The sequence below is a fragment of the Petaurus breviceps genome, unplaced genomic scaffold (genome assembly GCF_028583685.1).
Source record: "Petaurus breviceps papuanus isolate PSGF00001 unplaced genomic scaffold, PetGlider_PUasm1.0 140, whole genome shotgun sequence".
NCBI classification, from domain to species: domain Eukaryota; kingdom Metazoa; phylum Chordata; class Mammalia; order Diprotodontia; family Petauridae; genus Petaurus; species Petaurus breviceps.
Window position 1 is genome coordinate 37,879,861 of NW_027185698.1, and position 20,164 is coordinate 37,900,024.

General features: G+C 38.8%; 1 protein-coding gene across 3 annotated transcripts in view; it reads left to right on the forward strand.

Moving 5' to 3' along the window:
- Positions 1–20,164, forward strand: part of SORCS2 (sortilin related VPS10 domain containing receptor 2) — a 1,276,597-nt gene that overhangs the window by 1,032,697 nt on the left and 223,736 nt on the right. For all 3 annotated transcript variants that reach the window (XM_069070295.1, XM_069070289.1, XM_069070305.1), the window contains exons 4-5: positions 3,996–4,160; positions 15,112–15,185. In XM_069070295.1, the coding sequence (XP_068926396.1) occupies positions 3,996–4,160; positions 15,112–15,185 (239 nt within the window). The remainder of the gene's footprint in view (positions 1–3,995; positions 4,161–15,111; positions 15,186–20,164) is intronic.

Here is a 20,164-nt window from a genome sequence, read left to right on the forward strand (position 1 = left end):
GGTTGGAAAGCAAAAAAAAAAAAAAATGGGAACTATCAGATCTGAAAATGACCATGAGAATATCTAGAAAAGAGAAGGCAATTGATCCTAGGTAAATATACTAATGAAGTAATGTCAATGACAGAAATAGAGAGTCTCCAGCTACAAAGGAAATTCAGGGAAAGAGCACTGTATTTGGCAGTCAGGTCATACTAACTCACTCTGCCTCTAATTTCCTCTCTCTGGGTCTCAGTTTCCTCATCTAAAAAAGGAAGGGATTAAATTATATGACATCAAAGACTCATTCCCTCTCCCACATTCTGTGCTCAGTGTTAGAAGGTCCCTTACAGCTCCGACCCTCTGTGATTCATCTTCTGCTCCCAGCTCTGATATTCTATGTTTTACATTAGACCATTTTATGTTCTGTCACAGGTAACATAGATGCAAAGAGTACAGGATGCAACATGGTTAGAGGCAATTAGAACCAACCTGGAACCACCAATTTGTGAAGCCTTGCTCTCTCTTATTCAAAAAAGAGACACCTCCCAGGCACCCAGCCAGGATCTGATATTTTTCCCCCTTATAATAACACTTGAAGTGGAAGAAGTAGATCACAAATCATTGAACTTTTTTTCTTTTCCTTTTTCATCATAATCATCAAACTCAGTCCTGTATTCATATGTTTCCTTTCATGGAATTTCCCTAACACCCCTTTTTAAAAAATTTTTAATTCCTTCTTCTCTAGCCCTCGTTTGGCCTCTTTAAAGCTAGTTTCTTCTCTTGATGAGCCTACTTTTGTGTTTCAGACGTTTCCTTTTACCGGGGAGCTAATAAATCCTTTCTTCTTCCCTCCTTCATTAGCCAAGGACGATTTCAGGTAGGACACAGGGAGAGCCAGGGAGGCATGGTGGAGAACACAGGAAGGAGAGCTGTAGAGGAAAGAGAAGGAGACTTGTGGCCTGACATTTTGGTTCTGAGGCCTAACTGCCTCTGTGATGGTGGCTGAGGCAAATAATGGCACTGTCCATTTCTTCACGAGATTGCTTTGTGGGGGGCAGCTAGGTGGCACAGACAATAGAGCACCGGCCCTACAGTTAGAAGGACCTGCGTTCAAATCCAGCCTAGACACTTGACACTTAACTAGCTGTGTGACTTTGGGCAAGTCACTTAACCCCAATTGCCTTACCTCCCCCCCTCTAAAAAAAAAAGATTGTTTTGAAGCAAGTGATTTACAAAGTATTCTCATGACCTTGCCTTTTGAAATGCTTGTAGTAATCATAGGAATTAGAGTTGGAAGGGACATTGATGTATTAAAAATCACCATTGTATAGCCCTTTAAGGTTTGCATTGAGCTTTCCAAATTCATTTAATCCTTACAACAACTCTGGGAGATGGGTGTTATTATTATTCCCATTTCACTGATGAGCTGAGCACAGAGAGGACAGATGATTTAAACACAGTCACACAGCTAGTATGTGTCTGAGGTAGCATTTGAACTCAAAATTTGTTTATTCTGAGTTCATAGTCTATCCACTGAAACACATAGCTGCCCTCATAAGTCATCATCAAACCCTTTCCTTTTCAAGATAAGAAAGATGAGGTCCAGAGTGGTAAAGTCCTTTACCCAGGTCGTAAATAGCACAGCTGGGATTTGGCTTCAGGACCTCTAATTCCAAGTCAACTCTTGCCACCCCCAAGTGAGAACCATGTTGGTTTCCTACACAAACCCCTTGGTTTGAGCTAACTGATTTCCTGAAGGGACATATTGGTTACATGGCTTGGGCTCCTAGTCCAGGTCATAGTGCCCTGGACCTTTTTTTATTTATCTTCTCTCTCTCTGTGCAGGAAAAAAAAAACCTTTAGAAAAGCTCTTAGGAATTCACATCTACAGAGCTTAAGGCTGATGGAGTCTTTGTGGTAGCATAGTAAAAAAAAAAAAAAAGGTAGTGCCTGCCCTGGACTCAGGAATACCTGGGCTCAGATCATTTATAGCCACATTTATAGCCAGGGAAGAACTTCATCTACATCTACCAGTGCAGGTCTGCCCCGTCTCTGTCATATGGGCTTCCAAGCTGCCTGGGGCACTGAGGTTGAATGACTTACCTCGGATCACACAGATAATAGGTTTCAGGTAGGCCTTGAACACAGGTTTTCCTGACTCTGAAGCCAGCTCTCTATCCACTCAAACATATTCCCTTTCTATATGTTAACATAGGCAAGGCAGCTACTGCCAGTGCTGTGCCTAGAGTCAGGAAGACATCACTTCGAATCTAACCTCAGGTACCTACTAGCCATGTGGTCTTTGTCAATTCACTTAACCTCTGTCTGCCTCGGTTTCTTCAACCATAAAATGGGGATAATAATAGCATCTATCTCCCTTGGTCATTTTGAGAATTAAATAAGATTTTTGTGTGCTTAGCATAGTGTCTAGAACATAGTAGGTGCTTAATAAATGTTTCTTTCTTCTATCTTCTCCCTCCACATCCTCCCTTCTCTTCCTTCTTTTTCTCCATGCACACTTAAAAGGAATCTCACTTTCCTCAGTAGTAAAATACTGAGATAATGATACCTATGGTAATTACCTCATAGGGTTTTTATTAGGCTCAAGTGAGCTAGTCTGTTATAGCACTTTGCCAACTTGAATGTGCTCTATAACCACCAGCCCTTATAGCTTCTAAAAATTTGCATCAATAGATCAATAAAATGGTGATTTTTCTACTGTGGGTGCTCCTTCCCCTACCTGGATTGCAGACTTTCTCAAAATGGTCTTTAAGAGTTGGTACAGCTGAAAGAAATAATCACTATTCATCTCCTAGTGCTCATCTTTCTTCTTGTTAGCCTTCCCTAATGTAACTAGGCTGGTCCGTGGGTGACAGAAACATAATCCACTGCTGACCCTGTGTTGGAAGCCTTCCCAACTCTGCAGGAAATGCCAGGGTTTAGTTCTGTTGGCAAGGATTTTGAAGATCTGAGACTTCCTCCATGCCAGAGGAGGCATTGGGGAAATTTTAGGAAAGGGTACTAGGTTACCTTTGAGGTCCCTTCCAATCAAAAGAGTCTTTGAAAGAAATAAGTAAGCTTAATAAAATTTTGTTAGTGTTAGGACATGATGGTATATGCTTGAAAACCTTGTAATCAGCGTAGCTGAGCCTGGCAGGTCTGTTGAACTCAAGAGTTCTAAAGCAAAGTAAGACTAAAGTTAATTGGGTGTCATTCCAAAGTTCAGCACCACTATCTTTGGCAGCCCAAGTTGGGAAGAGAACAAGTCAAAGCTACAATGAAGACCATTCGGTGGGACATGTAGGTAGCACAGTGGTTAGAGCCTTGGACCTGGAGTCCTGAAGACCTGAGTTCAAATGTGGCCTGAGACACAAACTGTGTGACCTTAGATGAGTCACATAACTTCTGTCTGCCTCATTTTCCTCATCTGTAAAATGGGAATAAGAACAGAATCTACCTGCTAGTATTATTGTGATAGCAAATGGGGGTAGTAATTGTAGTGTTTAGCACAGTTCCTGGCACATTGTAAGAGCTACATAAATGCCACTATACCTCCAATCTGGACAAGATAGGGCTGTCTGAAAATCAAAAGCATAATGTCCTTAGTTTAGGCATTATATTGTTACCTAACATAGGCAATGGTGAGTTACTTTTACCTACCACATGGGGGCCACCTCAATAAGTTGGCATTTTGTGTTATTCTATCCATCTTCCTGTTAGCCTTCTCTGCAATAGCTTTTCAAAGAGTTAGTTAGCTGGCGAAAATTTGTGTGGTGCTAGGCTTCTGGAACTTCCAGCTTAAGTCTGTCTCATATGTTTCTCTACCATCTTGAAACAAAATGGTAGCCATCATAAGGTTTCAATACGCACTGTAATTTTCAACAGATTTCAGTAAAACTTAGCATGTGGGCAGAGATTACAGAAAGAAGCAATCACACTGAGAGACTGACAGATCATAGAATTGCCAGTGACAATTTTTCAACTCAGTGTCCCTGTAATTTGTCTTTCTGTTTCAGATAATTCTGGTAAGCTCCTCTCTTAATGACCGGGACCAGAGCCTTTTCCTGAGCACCGACGAGGGGGCCACCTTTCAGAAACAGCTCATCACGTTCTTTGTCGAAACTCTGATTTTCCATCCCAAAGAGGAGGATAAAGTGGTTGCCTACACTAAGGAGAGCAAGGTAAAATTTAATGACCCCACGTGGTTCTAATCTGCAGGGACTCTAATAGAAGTATTCCCTACCGGCACTGATGTGACTTACTCATTCTAATTAGCTTTCATCATATTTGATATCCTGGCTCCTGGGCAGAGAGATGGAGGCTGCTGTGGTTCATCTCACTTAATCCAGCTAAGGCTATTGTCTCGGTAGCCTGCCTTGGAGGAAAGAGATAGAGGGGCAGGCTGGGGGAGGGAGGACTGAAACAAATATATTAAACCTATTTTGTTTTGCCTCCCTCATTAGACCCAAGGAATTAAAACAGTCCTGGGCATTTTCTGGAAATAGCCACAGAGCACAACTACCACTAACTGGGTGATCCTAGGCAAGTCCAACAAAAGATGGGCTGCATTGTTTGGTAATGAGTTCTCTGTCAGGAGAAGTATTCCAGCAGGGGCTATATAGTATTGTAGAAAGAACATTGGACTTGAACCAGGATCTGTGATTTCTGTTCCAAGATGGTTAGCATTGCTTGGTAGTAAGTACTCTGTTATAGAAATGTATGTATATTATACTATATATCAGGAGCTACATGGTATCATCATAAGAACATTGGACATGGGTCAGGATATGTGAGCTCTGTTCCCACCTCTGATTTGTCATGTGACATTGGGCAGGTCACTTTCTGACTCTAAGCCTCAGATTTTTTTTTTTATCTGTGACATAGGAGAAATAGATTAGATAGCCTTTAAGGTTCTTTGTAGGCTTATGCAGTACAACATTTGACAAATGTATTTTTTAATATGAACTATTGTCATTGATATTTGTAAGAGTCTTCATGACTCTGGACTTTCTCCTTGTCTTCTTATGTGCACCTCACATAAATTTTCAATGGTTAATAAACATTTCTTAAATGTGAGCTATGGGATTCCTATTTTTTACATCTTTCCTCAAGCTCCCGCCTTCTCTTGATTCATCCTTACCTGTAAAACAAGGATAATCAGACTTTCACTCTTTATCTCGCATTATTGTTAGGAGCAAAAGGCTTTATAAAATATTATATGCCACAGAATTTATTTCTCTCTGGGCAGTTGCAAAAGAAGAGGATTGGTAGGGATGGCTAGGTTGCATAGTGAATAGAGCACCTGCCCTGAAGTCAGGAGGACCTGAGTTCAAATCCAGCCTCAGACACTTAACACTTACTAGCCATGTGACTTTGGGCAAGTCACTTAACACCAATTGGCCTGCCTTCCCTCCTCCAAAAAAAAGCCAAAAAAGAAGAAGAGGAGGATTGTTAGTAAAAAAAAAACACATTGGGGGTCTAGAATGAGGGAATCTGGGTTCAAATATAATTTCTGCTCCTTTCTAGCCACCTGACCTAGAAGCAATATGGTACCTAATGAATACTGTACAGCAAGAAGAGAATTGAATTAAGTCACAGGACCTGGATTTGAATCCTGAGTCTGTTACTTACTACCTTTGTGACTTTGGACAAGTCTGTGTGTGTGTAAATGTGTGTATGTGTGTATGTATGTGCACGTGTCTGTATATATGTATGTGTGTGTCTCTGTGTGTGCATGTATGTGTATATGTGTGTGTCTCTGTGTGTGTATGTATGTATGCGTATGTGTGTGTCTCTGCATGTCTATGTGTGTGAGTGTGTGTGTATATATTAGGAAATAGTGGCTATTATTAAAGTAACAACGACAACTCCCATTTCTGTAGCTCTGGGACCCTTTATACTCTTCCGTGCTGTCTCGTAATCAAGTCAATGTCCATATAATTTGACTTTCTGTTTTAGATAATTCTTGTCAGCTCATCTCTTAATGACTGTAAACCCTATTTACAGATAAATGTTTGTTGTTATAGAAGAGTAAAGACGGACATAGAGATAGCATATGAGTTGCCCAAGATCATAAGCTGGCTAGTGACAAAGCAATGCTTAGATGTTGAGTCTCAACTCTCTCCTCTACCAAAAACAAAATGAATGACTTGAGAGATATTATGATGAGATAATTCTGTAGGCTTTTCATGATGTGCTAAATGAAGCTGGAAAAATGGCATTGGAGAAAATAGAGACAAGACAATCACTGAAGCAGACCAAATATAGAGAGTAAATCTAGGAATGGGATGATAAACCTTTGAGAGTACTGAGGGATTGGTTCTCAAGCTGTATGAAAACAGATGAGATACTACATGATTAGGGAGAAAATCACAGATGATAAGCCCAGAAGGAGATGATTAGGGCAACAGTAACTACCAACCCATGTGTCAACATTAAATGCATCTGTTTCCCCCTGTCCCAGCCCTTCCTCCTTGTAGTGCTGGGGTGGAGGAGAGGCAGGAATGTGAGTGATCTCCACACAAATCCAAGGTATCATTGATTGAAATATGCAAAGGGAAGAGGCAGGGTTTACAAGTGACATTCTACAACACAATTCTTCTTCATAGTCATTCAGTTGACTGAGTGGTGTGGAGATTCCATTCTTACTATACTGGTTTATGGACTGTAGAAAAAGTATTTGAGTCAGAATAGTCTGATGGGCTTTTGTCCAGCAAGGTATATCTTCTATATAATCTAAAATCACACAATACACCTTGGTAGATGGCACATCTTATTAAAGATTATGGCTTCTTTCAGTGATCCTCCCATTATCAGTATCAAGTGAGGCTTCAAATGGAGAGCTATATGATCCTTACTCAGAGATCTTCTCCAAAAAATGATGAGGTCTCACACATTATCCTGTTTGTAGATGGTAGGATGGTGATTGCTTCAAGCTCTGGAATTTACAGAGGTTCATAATGGAGAACTACAGCAAGTCAAAAGATTCCAGCCTAGCAATCTGCATAGGAAAAACCAAGCACATAAAATTTGCCTTTTGTCCAGAGAAAGGGTTGGCAAACTATACCCCAGAGACCAAATCTGTTTTTGTATGGCTCATGAGCTAAGAACAGTTTTTACATTTTTAAAATAAAGTTTATCATGTTTATTGTACAAAAACAGGCAATGGGCCTGATTTGGGATTTGGGCCATGGTTTACTGACTCCTGGTCTAGAGTATGAAATGCAGGTGGATAGACAGAACATTAAACTAGTCCAGTACTCTCTCTCTCTCTGTCTCTCTCTCTCTGTCTCTCTCTCTCTGTCTCTCTCTCTCTCTCTCTCTGTCTCTCTCTGTCTCTCTCTCTGTCTCTCCCCCCTCTCCATCTCTCCTCTCTGTCTCTCCACATATATATATATATATATGAGTGTATATATGTATACACATACACACATACATCTATGCCTATAGGCACATATAGACATATTATGTGTGTGTGTGTGTGTGTGTGTGTGTGTGTATAGTTGATAGACAATAGGAACTTGAACTTTGGGAAGATTGAAAATGTTTTGTGGTGACTCCCAAACTAAAGTATAAAAAATATTTTTATAAAGCTATTTCTTTGGTGATTTTATATGGCTACAAATCACACACTACTGGCACATGGACCAACACTGATCTGTAAAATGTTTACTACTAAAATTCTGTCCTTTGGATTAAAAACTAAGCCTTGATGCATTTACCAATGCTTATTGTTTCCTTGTCTTCTAGTATTGATTGACTTTCCTTCTCCTTGGTTACTAGCTGCTGCCACACAGTTTTCTGAAGGCTTAGTGATTCTCCAACACAGAATGGCTTAGGCTCAGAATTGGGGAACCTACAGCCTCAAGACTACATGTGATTTCTAGTTCTTGGGTGTGACCTTTTGACTGAGTTCAAGTTTTACAAAATAAATAATTTTATTATTATGAAGTTTAGATTCAGTCAAAGGGCCCCACTTAAGGACCTAGAGGGCCACATGTGGCCTTGAGGCTGCAAGTTCCCAACCCCTTCTCTAGCCACAGCCTAGTTGTGCCTGGGAAATAGTAACATAGATGTCAATATCCCATCAGTTCAATCTTTCATATTAAGGAGGAAGATTTCCCATATTATATAGTGGAGATAATTGATTTCTAATTAAAATCATCAAGATTCTATGGTAGATGAAATAACAGAGATAGCTTCTTTCAGTGATTGTCTGAATGTCAGAATCAAGAAAGACAGAAAGAAAGGGTGCTGTATCTTGCCAAAATTTTGGCCATTAAAAAAAAAATGATATTGGCCATTGTCATGGAAGAGATCCAGCCCAGAAAGCTTCAGGCACTGAGTAGAATGCTAAACAATGCTACACTTTCTGGTCTGAATCAATACCCCTCTACTGTGATGAAATGATAATTTGTTTAGGAATGTATCTAGAGAATGAGAAAAGGAGATTCAAGTGTTACCAACCCCTTTGCTCACTAGTAGAAGGAATTCTATTTCATCACTGCCTCTTTAGGCAACCATAGGGAGCTCTAAATGAACTCAAGGTTCTCTTTCTTTCTGAAAAATGAAACATAAATTTGAAGAATGTCAGCCAGAGGAGTTTTGGCTTCCTTGACTAGTATGTGGACATGCCAAATGCCTACCAATAAAGAGACAATACAAAAGAGCTCCTGGGTCGCTGTAGATTCTAAGGATTCACTAGGGAGGCTAAATCATGCTACTCTTTTTGCAGCCAAATACACACCAGCCCTACTGCAAACAACTTCCCTGGCATATGAATAGGAATAGTCACTCTGATCATGTGATCGATCGAGCAGTTGTTTCTTCTTTCAGCCTCTATACCCTTGATGGTAACTGGAGGCACGGGAGAGGTGCAGACAGTGAATGTAATAGCAGCTGCAGATAATTGATATGCCCACATGGCAGTTATCCCTCCATCTTTGCCCATTGCCCATGGTCATATAATAAGAATATCTCCATGTGGTTCATTCCTGACTTCAGTATGGTATGAATTCCCCGGAAGCGATAGTTTTGACACATCTTAGTAACTCTCAGCAGTAGCTTACTATTATAGCTGAAGGACCCTGGGCAAAGGTGTAGGGGTGTGGCAGCATAGACTCAGCTTTGTGTACAAAGCACCTTGGAGTGTGATCCCCAGAAGACCCCCAGAATTCCTATTCAGAAACAATTAAATTGGACATATTTTAGACAGCATGAGACATGGGTCTGAGGCTGGTGTCTTGTTTTACTCTGTTCTCTAAACTGGAAAAAATACTAAGTGGTTTTTTTTTTTTTTTTTGGAGGGAATATGCTTACATAGCTTAAGTCCTAAAGAATTCTTTTCTTCGGGAGAGCAGGACTGGGGGGAGGGGCTAGAGTTTTTGATTTAGTAGTGTAAATCCTGGGACTAGTTACCAGAAATATAGAGTATAAAACTGAAAAGAGGGAGCTAAGACATAGGGCCTATTTCAGAAGCATGAATTCATACCAGAGCATCAAAAAAGTGTGAGAAACAGGGGCAGCTAGGTGGTCCAATGAATAGAGAACAAATCCTGGAGTTAGGAGGACCTGATTTCAAATTTGACATCAAACACTTGATACTGCCTAACTATGTGATCCTGGGGAAGTCAACCCCAATTTCCTCACCAAAAATAAAATAAAATAAAACAAAGAAAAGTGTGAAAAACAGACATGGAAACTTGAACAATTAAACAGACTTCCCCAATATCAGGAGGAAAAGAAGGGCCCAAATTTAACCGACATTTAAAGGGTTTTATCACATACGTGGTTTATGTGCTTGCTCAGGTTTTGGTTTTGGGGTTTTTTGGTTCTTGGTTTTTATTTTTGTTTTTGTTTTAATGCCTATGTGTGAGGTAGCTCTTCCTTCTAGCTTCCCCTCAGTGGTTTTCAGCTGGATAGCTCCCTGCCACCATGTTGGGGAAATGGCTATCTCCAGGTAGCAGTGGACAATAGACTTCTTCCTTAATGTCTACTAAATAGTTTGCCTGGATTATGTTATCACGTCTTATAGCTATCCATTATTTTGGATATAGGAGGAACTTGATATTTATTGAATTTCATTGTTTAAATGATCCTTTGAAAGGGTTGCTGTAGGGGCGGCCAGGTAGTACAGTGAGTAAGAGCACCGGCTCCAGTGTCAGGATGACCTGGGGATTGAATCCGGTCTCCGACACTTAGCGCCCACCCAGAAACACCTGGCCGTGTAACCTTGAGCAAGTTACTTAACCCCAATTGCTCAAAAAAAAAGAAAAGAAAGGGTTGCTGTATCCCCATCTGGTTCAAAACTTCAGGTAGTGGCAAAATTCAGGTACTTTTAAGAGAATGGGGAACCTCGGAGGAAGAATATTGCCAAGGTAGCACTGGGGACATGATTAAAGTACTTCACATGTGAGGAGATAAAAGCCTGGATTTCATAGTGATCATGGGAATAAAGAGAAGGAATAAGATTCTCTTGATAATGACTCATTGTCATTATTAGAGCTTTAAAGTTTGAAAAGACTTTAGAGATCAGTAGCCACCTTTCTCATTTTACAAATGAGGAAACTGAGGCTCAAAGGAAAAAAATGAATTACTCCAAATTTCATAGGCAATTAGTGATGGAAGCAAGTAATGCTCTGGTCTTTTCATTCCAAGTTCACTGATTTTCCTTTTTGTATCATGCTACTACTAAACTGGGTTCTGGGCAGGGGCAAGGGAAATGGGGGAAGAGTTGAGGGCATGATTGAACCAAGCTTTTATACTCCATTCCAAGTTGTGTAAAAGGCTGCCCACAGGATGACTTTGTGGAACAGTTGATCTCAGGAAGCCAAGTGCATTCCTGGACTCTCACAGCTACCACTGCTTTCTGGATGCTCTGATGTAAGATCCAGAGAGAACTGCATTAACTCCATCAATAAATTCAGTGTTTTGAGTGCCTTATCTCAAAAGAATAGCACTCATTCCCCTACCCTGTCAGACTTCTTATATCCCATTGCTCTAAGGAGCACCCGATTTAGAATTAGAAAATATGGAACTGAATCTCAGCTTTTCTACATAGTACCTTGTATAACTTTAAACATGATGTCATGGAGAGAGCACTGGGCTGAGAGGTAGGAAGAACTGGGTTTGAATCTTGTAGCACATACTCATTAACTCTGAGAAAGACACTAAATCCTTCTGAGTCTCATTTTCCTCACTGGCAAAATGAAAGTAATAATAGCACCTACCTCAGAGGGTTGTTGTAAGGGTCAAATGAGATAACTGATATAAAGCACTTTGCAGCCTTTATATGGTATATGAATTTGAGCTGGAATTATTATTATTATATTTTTGTCCCCTTGGACTTCAGTTTATCCTTCCATAAAATGAGATGTTGACATGAATCATTAGTATTTCTGCATATTACCAACAACATAACCCAGCAGAAAGAATTAGAAAAAGAAATTAAATTGAAAATAACTACAGAATGCAGTTATGTTGTATAAATACAAAATGTATAAAATAAAGAATGTATAAACTATTCAAAAGTCTATCTACCAAAACACATAAACTTTTTAAATACAAGTATAGAATAGTCAAAGTAACAGTCAAGTAATTGGGGAAAACATTAATTGCTCATAATTAGGTCATGCTAATATAATAAAAAGTATAATGCTGCCCTAATCAGGTTATTTGGCATTGTGTCAATGAGACTACCAAAAGAATAATTTTGTAAAGCTAGAAAAAAAGAACAAAATTCATCTAAAGAAACAAATTTCAAGAGTCTCAAGAGGAATAAAGAAAAAAATAAAACAAGGAAACTTCACAATACCAGATCTCACATTATAAAATGAAGCAATAATCATGAAAACTATTTGGCAATGGTTAGAAAATAGAGAAGCTGAGGGGCAGCTAGGTGGTGCAGTGAGTAAGAGTGCCAGCCCCCGAGTCAGGAGGACCCAGGATCAGTTCCGGCCTCAGATACTTAACACACACACACACACACACACACACACACACACACACACACACACAAAACTGGCCGTGTAACTGTGGGCAAATTACTTAACCCCAATTGCTTTAAAAAAATTTTTTTAAACTAAAAAAAGAAAATAGAGAAGCTGATCATGAACAGGTTTGCTACACAGGATACAAAACCAAATCAACATGGTAGCAACTTATTTGATAAATCTGAATACCTAAATCCTTGTTTAAGAACTCACTATTTTTTTTTTTTTGCTTTTTAAAAATTATTTTTAGAGGTCAGTTGGTGTTAAGTGACTTGCCCAAGGTCACATGGCTAGTTTTTGTGTTAAGTGTCTGAGGCTGGATTTGAACTCAGGTCCTCCTGGCTCCAGGGCCAGTGCTCTATTCACTGTGCCACCTAGCGGCCCCAAGAACAGATTATTCTTTAAAAAAGAAAACTAGGAAAACTAGAAAGCAGTCTAGCCAACTTCTGTTTAGACTAATACCTCACATTGCATGTTAAAATACACTTCTTATGTATACTTGACTTTGGTATAAAAGATTATCATAAACATAATAAATTAGCAGAGTAAGGAGGAATATATCTTTTGTAGTTATACAAAAGGAAAGAGATCATGAACAGCAAGGGATAGAGAGGATCGCAAATGATGTAAAGTGTGATTTTTACCACATGAAATTAAAAGAGTGTTATACAAACAAAATCATTGCAAGTAAAATGAGAATGGAAATCATCCATTTGATCATTTCTAATGGCACAATAGCTGCCCATTACTTTCATGTAGCATACTTTGTTCAGCCATTTCTCATTTTGTGAACATCCTTTGAGTTTTCAGTTCTTTGCTACCACAAAAAAAAAAAAGCTGCTAGGAATTTTTATATCCATTGGGGACATTTTTTCTTTCTTTGATTCCTTTAGAAGTATAGGCCCAGTAGTGGTACATGGGGGTCAAACTTAGATGAATCAGTGTAAAGAGAGCAGAACCAGGAGAACAATTTATGACAAAAACTAACATTATAAAATCAAATAACTTTGAAAGATTGAAGAACTCTGATAAACACAATGACTAACCATGCCTCCAGAGGTCCAATCAAGGAAAATACCACCCACTTCCTGACAAAGAGGTGATGAATTAAATATGTAGAATGAGACATAAGTCTATTTTTGAGCCTGGCCAAAGTGGAAATTTTTTGATGGACTATACATATTTTTACATGAATTTTTTTTTTATTTTTTTCTTCTTTGGAAAAGGAAGAGGAGGAGGCGGGAGGTAGAGATAGGGAAATGCAAAAGGAGATTGGGACGTCCAAAGTATCAAGAGAAAAAGACTCAAAAAAAAAAAAGCTTAGTAAAAGACAGATAAATCAACAGAGGAGATCCTAAAACTGGAAAGATAATGAATACAATCTCAAAGACAATATGAAATTCTCTTAACACGAAGGCAAGTGAATAAGTACCTGATGAAACACAAAATTCTGTAAACTCCCCAGAGAAGACAGAATAGCAAGAACTCTAGAGTGATTCAAAAGAGAAATGAAATTCACAAATGAAAAAAAATAAGAATAAATACAGGACAGAACTTAGAACTCAACACAAAACTTTATAAAGAAGTACATCAGAGATGAATAAATTTGGAATAAAATACTGAAAAAGAGAAAATTTTGTCAAATAAGGAACAAAAGACAACAATTTTTTAAAATCATATGAATTCTACATAAGACAGAGTTACTGGCCTTGAAGATAAGATACAAAAAGATAACTTAGAGAACTAAAGTCTCCCAGAAGAACATGGAAACTTTTTTAATATGAATTTTATAATGCAGGAAGTAATTTGTGGAAATTAATCAGAATTTCTGAATACAGAAAACAAACCTGCTATCAAGAGAATCCACAGATCATTGCCTCTGTACTATACATAAACTTGAAGAAATGTGGTGGTCAAATTTAACAATTTCAGAAACAAATAATGAAGCTTACAAGTACTAAGAGAAAGACCTTCAAGTATGAAGGAAGGAAGACTTGTATATTACAAGATTATTCCTTATCCATGAGAAATTACACAAAGGCATGTGCATGTATTCCAAAAGAGCAAAGGAATGCAATTTGCATGACTTGGTAGAGACTTTAAATTCATGGAAAAGCATATTTCCTTTTTAAAAAGAGGTAATATTCTTACTTTCAATTGTCATCTTGGTTTTTTTGTATGAACCACATTTTAGGAAACAAAGAAGATCCAGGATGATAGCAAGCCTACTGATTGTACCTTATAACAATCAGTTGAAGAAACTAGGGATATCTGTCCTGAAGAAGAGAAGACTTGAGTGAGGGGAAGGTGATGTCATAGCTCTCTCTAATCAACTATTTGAAGTTGCATGTGTAGGAAAGGGATTATGCTTGTTCTGTTATTCGCATCTATCTGAGAGGTCAGAACCAGAAGTAATGGGCAGAAGTCATTGTGATGCGTCGTTAGACATAAAGTAGGAAAAACTTCCAGACAAATAGAACCATACAAAAATGAAAATGGTTGTTTTCGAAAGTCTCTGGCTTTTCTCTCACTTGAGATCTTCGGGCAAATGGTAAATTTGTCAGGTATGTCAGAGAGATTCTTGGCTAGATAAAGGCCTATGAGGTTCCTCCCACCTCTAAGATTCCATGATTATGTAATATGATCTTTAACATTTGATGTTCTAATATCTTTTCCATCTTTGACATTCCATATCCCAAATTTTCTTCTAGCTCAGACATTCTTTGATTCTGAGAGAAGCGGTTATATGGGATTTGACCCTCAGCTATGCTTCTGATGTTGCTTCTAAGTGAATCTTTGCTATCAACGGATTTTGTCTCTTTCTATAAACAGCAGCTTTCAGACTATCTCCCCTCCACTTCCAAAGGAAATAAAAGTCACAAGTTAAAGAGTTCTAAGCTTTTGTCTTCTAGTTAATTGGTGTTTTACTGAGTACTGTATGTAGCAAAGATGAGATCAAAAGGTATCTTCCTCCGGGAGTTTTCTCCCAAAGAAGATTCTGAATGGATTTCAATGAGAATATATTTCAATTTTAGAGGTAAATAGTAAACTCTAAGGTTGTCTATTAATTATATCAATTATAAAACTAACTTTTATACTCTTCTTTCTCTCTCCCCAATCTCTTTTTTTTCTCCTTTTTAAGGTCTACTTATCAACTGATCTGGGCAAGAAATGGACCCTTCTTCAAGAGCGAGTGACCAAAGACCATGTTTTCTGGTGAGAATTATTTTTTAGTACAAACCTGAAATTCAAACATGAAGTTGCTAATGTTTTTCTTCAACATGTCCCATTTCCCCAGTAAGAATCCTGAGAACACTGAGTATCAAGATCCCATGATCTCTCATACAGGCCGCCCAAAAGAATAAAAGGAGTTTTGGAAAGTTTGGTAAAGGTTATAGCTGTCACCTACCTCATGACTCAGAGTCAGCCCTTTGTTGTTCCCTGTGCCCAAGATCTCAGGAAGTTGGCTGAGTGGCCTCCCTGGTAGATAAATAGAAGCACATGGAAAAATCTGTGCAATAATAGCAGACCCTTAGAGCTACACTGATCTGCCACAAAAAGATCCCTCTGGCCTTCTTTCTCCTGTCAACAGATTCAGCTCTGTTACCATAATACAAGGACAAGTTTAGGGAACACCACACCAAAGGTCTGGATTATCCTATTTTATATACTGCCCAAAGGCACTATCAGTTTTGGAGAGATAGATACGCTTATGAGAAGTTCTGGCAAAAAAAATCACTGTCCTTTGTACCCACACAATTCAACTGTCCTGCCTTCTTGATTCCCTCCTTTCCCATTCTTTGCTCTCTCTCTTTTCTCCCCCTGACTAAAGTCTTCTCTCAACAAAGTATCTGATCCACTTATTAACACTCCTAGTGTCAATCACTGATAAGAGTTATAATTTTAAATTCTTTGGGAAATTTGAATTTTAGATGGAATCAAAGCCTGAAGAACAAAACTTCAGTGGTGGAATTTCAGGCACCAAGAGGCAAGCTTAATAGATTTAGGGTAGGACTCTTTTTTTTTTTTAAGCAATCGGGGTTAAGTAACTTGCTCAAGGTTACATGGTCAGTTATTTCTGGGTGTGGTGCTGAGTATCTGAGCCCAGATTTGATCCAGGTCATCCCGACACTGGAGCCGGTGCTCTTACTCGCTGAGCCACCTGGCTGCCCCTAAGCAATTGGGGTTAAGTAACTTGCTCAAGGTTACACGGCCAGGTGTTTCTGGGTGGGTGCTAAGTGTCTGAGCCCGGGATTCCATCTCCAGGTCTTCTCAACACTGGAGCCAGTGCTCTTACTCACTGTGCTACCTGGCCGCCCCGTAGGGTAGGACTCTTATAAGGGCTTTTCTGTTAGTTGCTGGTGAGGTCACACTGAGTGTCAGCTTCTGCCAGTGTCTACATGCCACCCTGCTGGTAACTTTATTTTCTGGCTAGATTAAATTGAGCAACTTTATTACATAGGACATTTTGGAGAATCCTTTCTACAACAAAGCTTAGGAACTGTTGGTCAAACCATTACTGCACTTCTCAAATTGCCATTTCTTCCTTTCTTATAGAATGTCAGAGCTAGAAAGGAACATGGGCATCTTCTAGACGAATTCCTTCACTATACCAGTCTAAGAGATGCACTATACCCTGCCCGAGGTCATGCAGAAAATCAGTAGCAGTGCCAGGATTAGAACCTCCATCTTTGATTCACAACCCAGTTTTATTGCCATTGTAGCCCATTGCCTTTCAAAAAAGACAGAGTATAAAATACTCACAGGTTGTGGTTTGCCCTTCATCCTCAAAGAAGACCATGACATGAGGAAGATGATGCCATGACTTGCAAGTGAATTGGTTTTAAGTGAGGGAGGGCTAAGCAAAGTCACCAGCCTCACTTTCTCTTCTGGAGCCATCTGTCCTGATGTAGATCAGGACAACTAGAGGCATCCCCAATTAAAGCATTGGATCTGGAGTCAGAAAGACTTGAGTTCCAACATGCCCTCAGACACTTACCAGCTATCCGATTCTTGGCTAGTCGCCTAATCTCTGCCTTTGTTTGTTCCTCTGTGAATTAGAGATAATAATAACACTTACCTGCCATGATTGTTATAAGGATCAAGTGAGAATATTTGGAAAGTACTTTATGAGCTTTAAAATGCCATGTAAATTCTTATTTGTATTCTTGACATTATTGTTATCATCACTTTAGCTTCCTCCTGAGGTCCCAAGGACCTTTCCATGATAATTGTCAAGAAAGGCTACGGAAATGTCCTCCATACTAACGTGCCAAGAGATAGTGTGGTATGGTGAAATCATTGCATGATCTAGTTGCATTTCCCTTTCTACTATATACTAAGTAATTTTAGGAAAATCCCAACCCCTCTGGGTCTGTGTCCACCTCAGTAAAATATAAGAATTTGAATAAGATTCCTTCCAGCTGTCATATGCTACAGTTCTGTGACTAGGCTCTATAGGGCAACATTCTAAGAGTGGAATGAGGTCCACCTTTCTTCCAGACACTCCTGCAGGTGATAGCTTACAGTTCATCAAAGAGATTACTTAGCTTTTTTGGACTTCCATTTTCCTCCTCTGGAAATTGATGAGGTTAGAGAAGATGGTCTCTAAACTTCCCACCAGCTGTAATTCTTCTAATTTGCAAAAATAGTTCTGGATTTATATTCAGAAAAACCTTGGTTCTGAATTTCATCTCTGACCTCTGCTACCTGTGTGACACTAGCAAAATCATTTTTCCTCTCTACACCTAGCTGCCTCATCCGTGGAATGAGAAGCTTGGACTAAATGACAGAGTTCTAAAGACCCTTCTAGCTTTAAAAAGAGAATCCTATTTCTGATAACTTAAAATGCTCCCCTGCTCAAGTGGAATCTGCATTGTAGCAGAAATCAGTAAAATGTAATGTTCTTGTGAGTTTTCCATTTTTGGTCTTTGCATCTCCAAGACCTAGAACAACGCCCTTAATAAATATTGTTGAGTCTAACTCAGAATCAAAACTACCAGATAAAGATATGAGGTGGTAACCTACAGGATTTCAGATCTAATCTGATGAGAGACATTCAGGAAAGAGAGGAGGGGCTTAAATTGTGAGTTCTCCCTGAACAAATTGTCTACTAGTAAACATAAAAACAGATTTCACATTTGTCTTCTAGGTGCCCCAGTTAGGATGACAATATGGCTTTCCTCAGGGAGTTGGTGGAAAGTTGAACATGAGCTGAACTTTGGGGAGCTTAGAAGAGACTTTTAATTGAGGGCATTTTTGAATGTACTTGATTCTATTACTCTGCTTCCCAATACATTTAATCTTTTGGGAGCTGTTATCAATGCAAGTAAGTAATTATCATGAGATGTCTGATGCTTTCTTCCTGATACAAAGTCTCTGCATCATTTTCTTATCTAGTTTTTGCATAAAGTAAAAACACTCAAATTTATAGAATGTTAAGCCTTTGAAGGACCTGAGTAATCATCTAATCTAGCCACAGCCTTTTGCAGATGAGGAAACCAAGGTCCAGAGATAGTATGGAACTTGCCCAATGTTACACAAACAAGGGCAGAGCCAATATCAGTAGGAAGGACTTGTTATTTCCAATTAAATGTTATCTCCTCTTAATTATATCACACTGAGTTATTTGTTCATGTGGTTTGTTTTTTTCTTAGTTCTAAACAGATTTCAATAGTACAGATAATTCCTGTTATAGAAAGGTCTATCAATGAGGCAACACATCAATTTCCCTGTACCTTATAGTCTTAGAGAGGTACCTGGGGTATTAAAAGGTAAAAACAACAACAAAAAAAAAAACAAGGTTGCCCCATGATTATATAGTTAATATGTGGCAACAGAAAAACTTAAGTCTGTTTTTACATCTTTAGAATATGTACAAAAAATATTGCAAGGCCTACTTCCCTGACTGATTGTAAATAAAACACTTTATAAGTCATAAAATTTCATATAAACATCAATGAAAACATTTATAATATATGTATACATGCATGTGTGCACTGAGTGATTTTAGGGAAATGGAAATTAGTCTACATAATAAACCTAGTAGAATATTCTTCTTTTACTTCATTATGATGTAACTTTGACCCTGGGTTCTCAAATTCTATGCCCAGTAATTGCAAAGTCTGGCAGTTCTACCAAGCTGGAAAGGTTTTGAATATGTCATCAGTAATTGATTATGTATCTTTGATCCAGGGACCAGTCAAATTTGCCTAAGTACTCAAGGACATATTCTCTGAATGCCCTCACTAATAAAAGCATGGATCATGTGAAGTCTTGGATAAATTTACAAATGCCTTTGTACTTGAAAGCCTACCCTCCCTGTCTCTTCCTCTTAGAATCCTTGAATTCCTTTAATACTTAGCTTAAACCCCTTCTGCAGGACTCTTTTCCTGGTACCCCTATCCCCCTCACCCAAATTGCTAGAGCCTTCCCCTCTAGGGTAACTCCATAGAATGTAAGCTCCATAAGAGGACAGGGCTATTTTTGCTTTTTATTAACATTGCCAATGCTTAGCACAAAACCTCACACATGGTAAGTGAGTAATAAATACTGACTGATTGTTGATTGCATAACAATGCACTCTACATCTACTGGCAATACTTGACATCATCATCACCACCATCTATTAACTTACATCTTCCCTATTTTTCCAGATCTTTCACCATACTTTTGATTTTAGTCCTTCTTTCTAACTTTAAAACTTTTATGGCTGTGAGGAAAATAGGATTTTCTCTGTCTGGGGTGCAAATATTGTTTTGGTTCTGGCAGAGGTCTATAATTTCCTCAGCATGTACAGGAAAGGCAGGGGTCTAACAGAAAGGGGCAAACATCCTTTCCACTCCACTGCCCTGTCACCCCCAGGCATGAGCAGCGTGGCTATCAGGTTTTTCAGCATTGGGTTGATTAGCTCTCAAGGATCAGGAGTCAATGACCTTTGATCCAGGCATCCCCAAGGGATTAGGGGAAAGTTTGAATGTATTGAAAGTCCCAAGAATAAGGACAAGGGCTTTGATATGAAATTGTGTGAGTGAATATCCCAAGGCTTCGGATTTAGTAGAGGCTTTAGGCAAATCTCACATTCTCTCTGTTCATTTTACATGTTTCAGAATCAAATGTTAGGCTGGGATGACCAAAGTTAGTAAAGAGAGTGAATCTAAAGTTTTTCCAATAAAAACAGAAAATAGAAAAAGGGT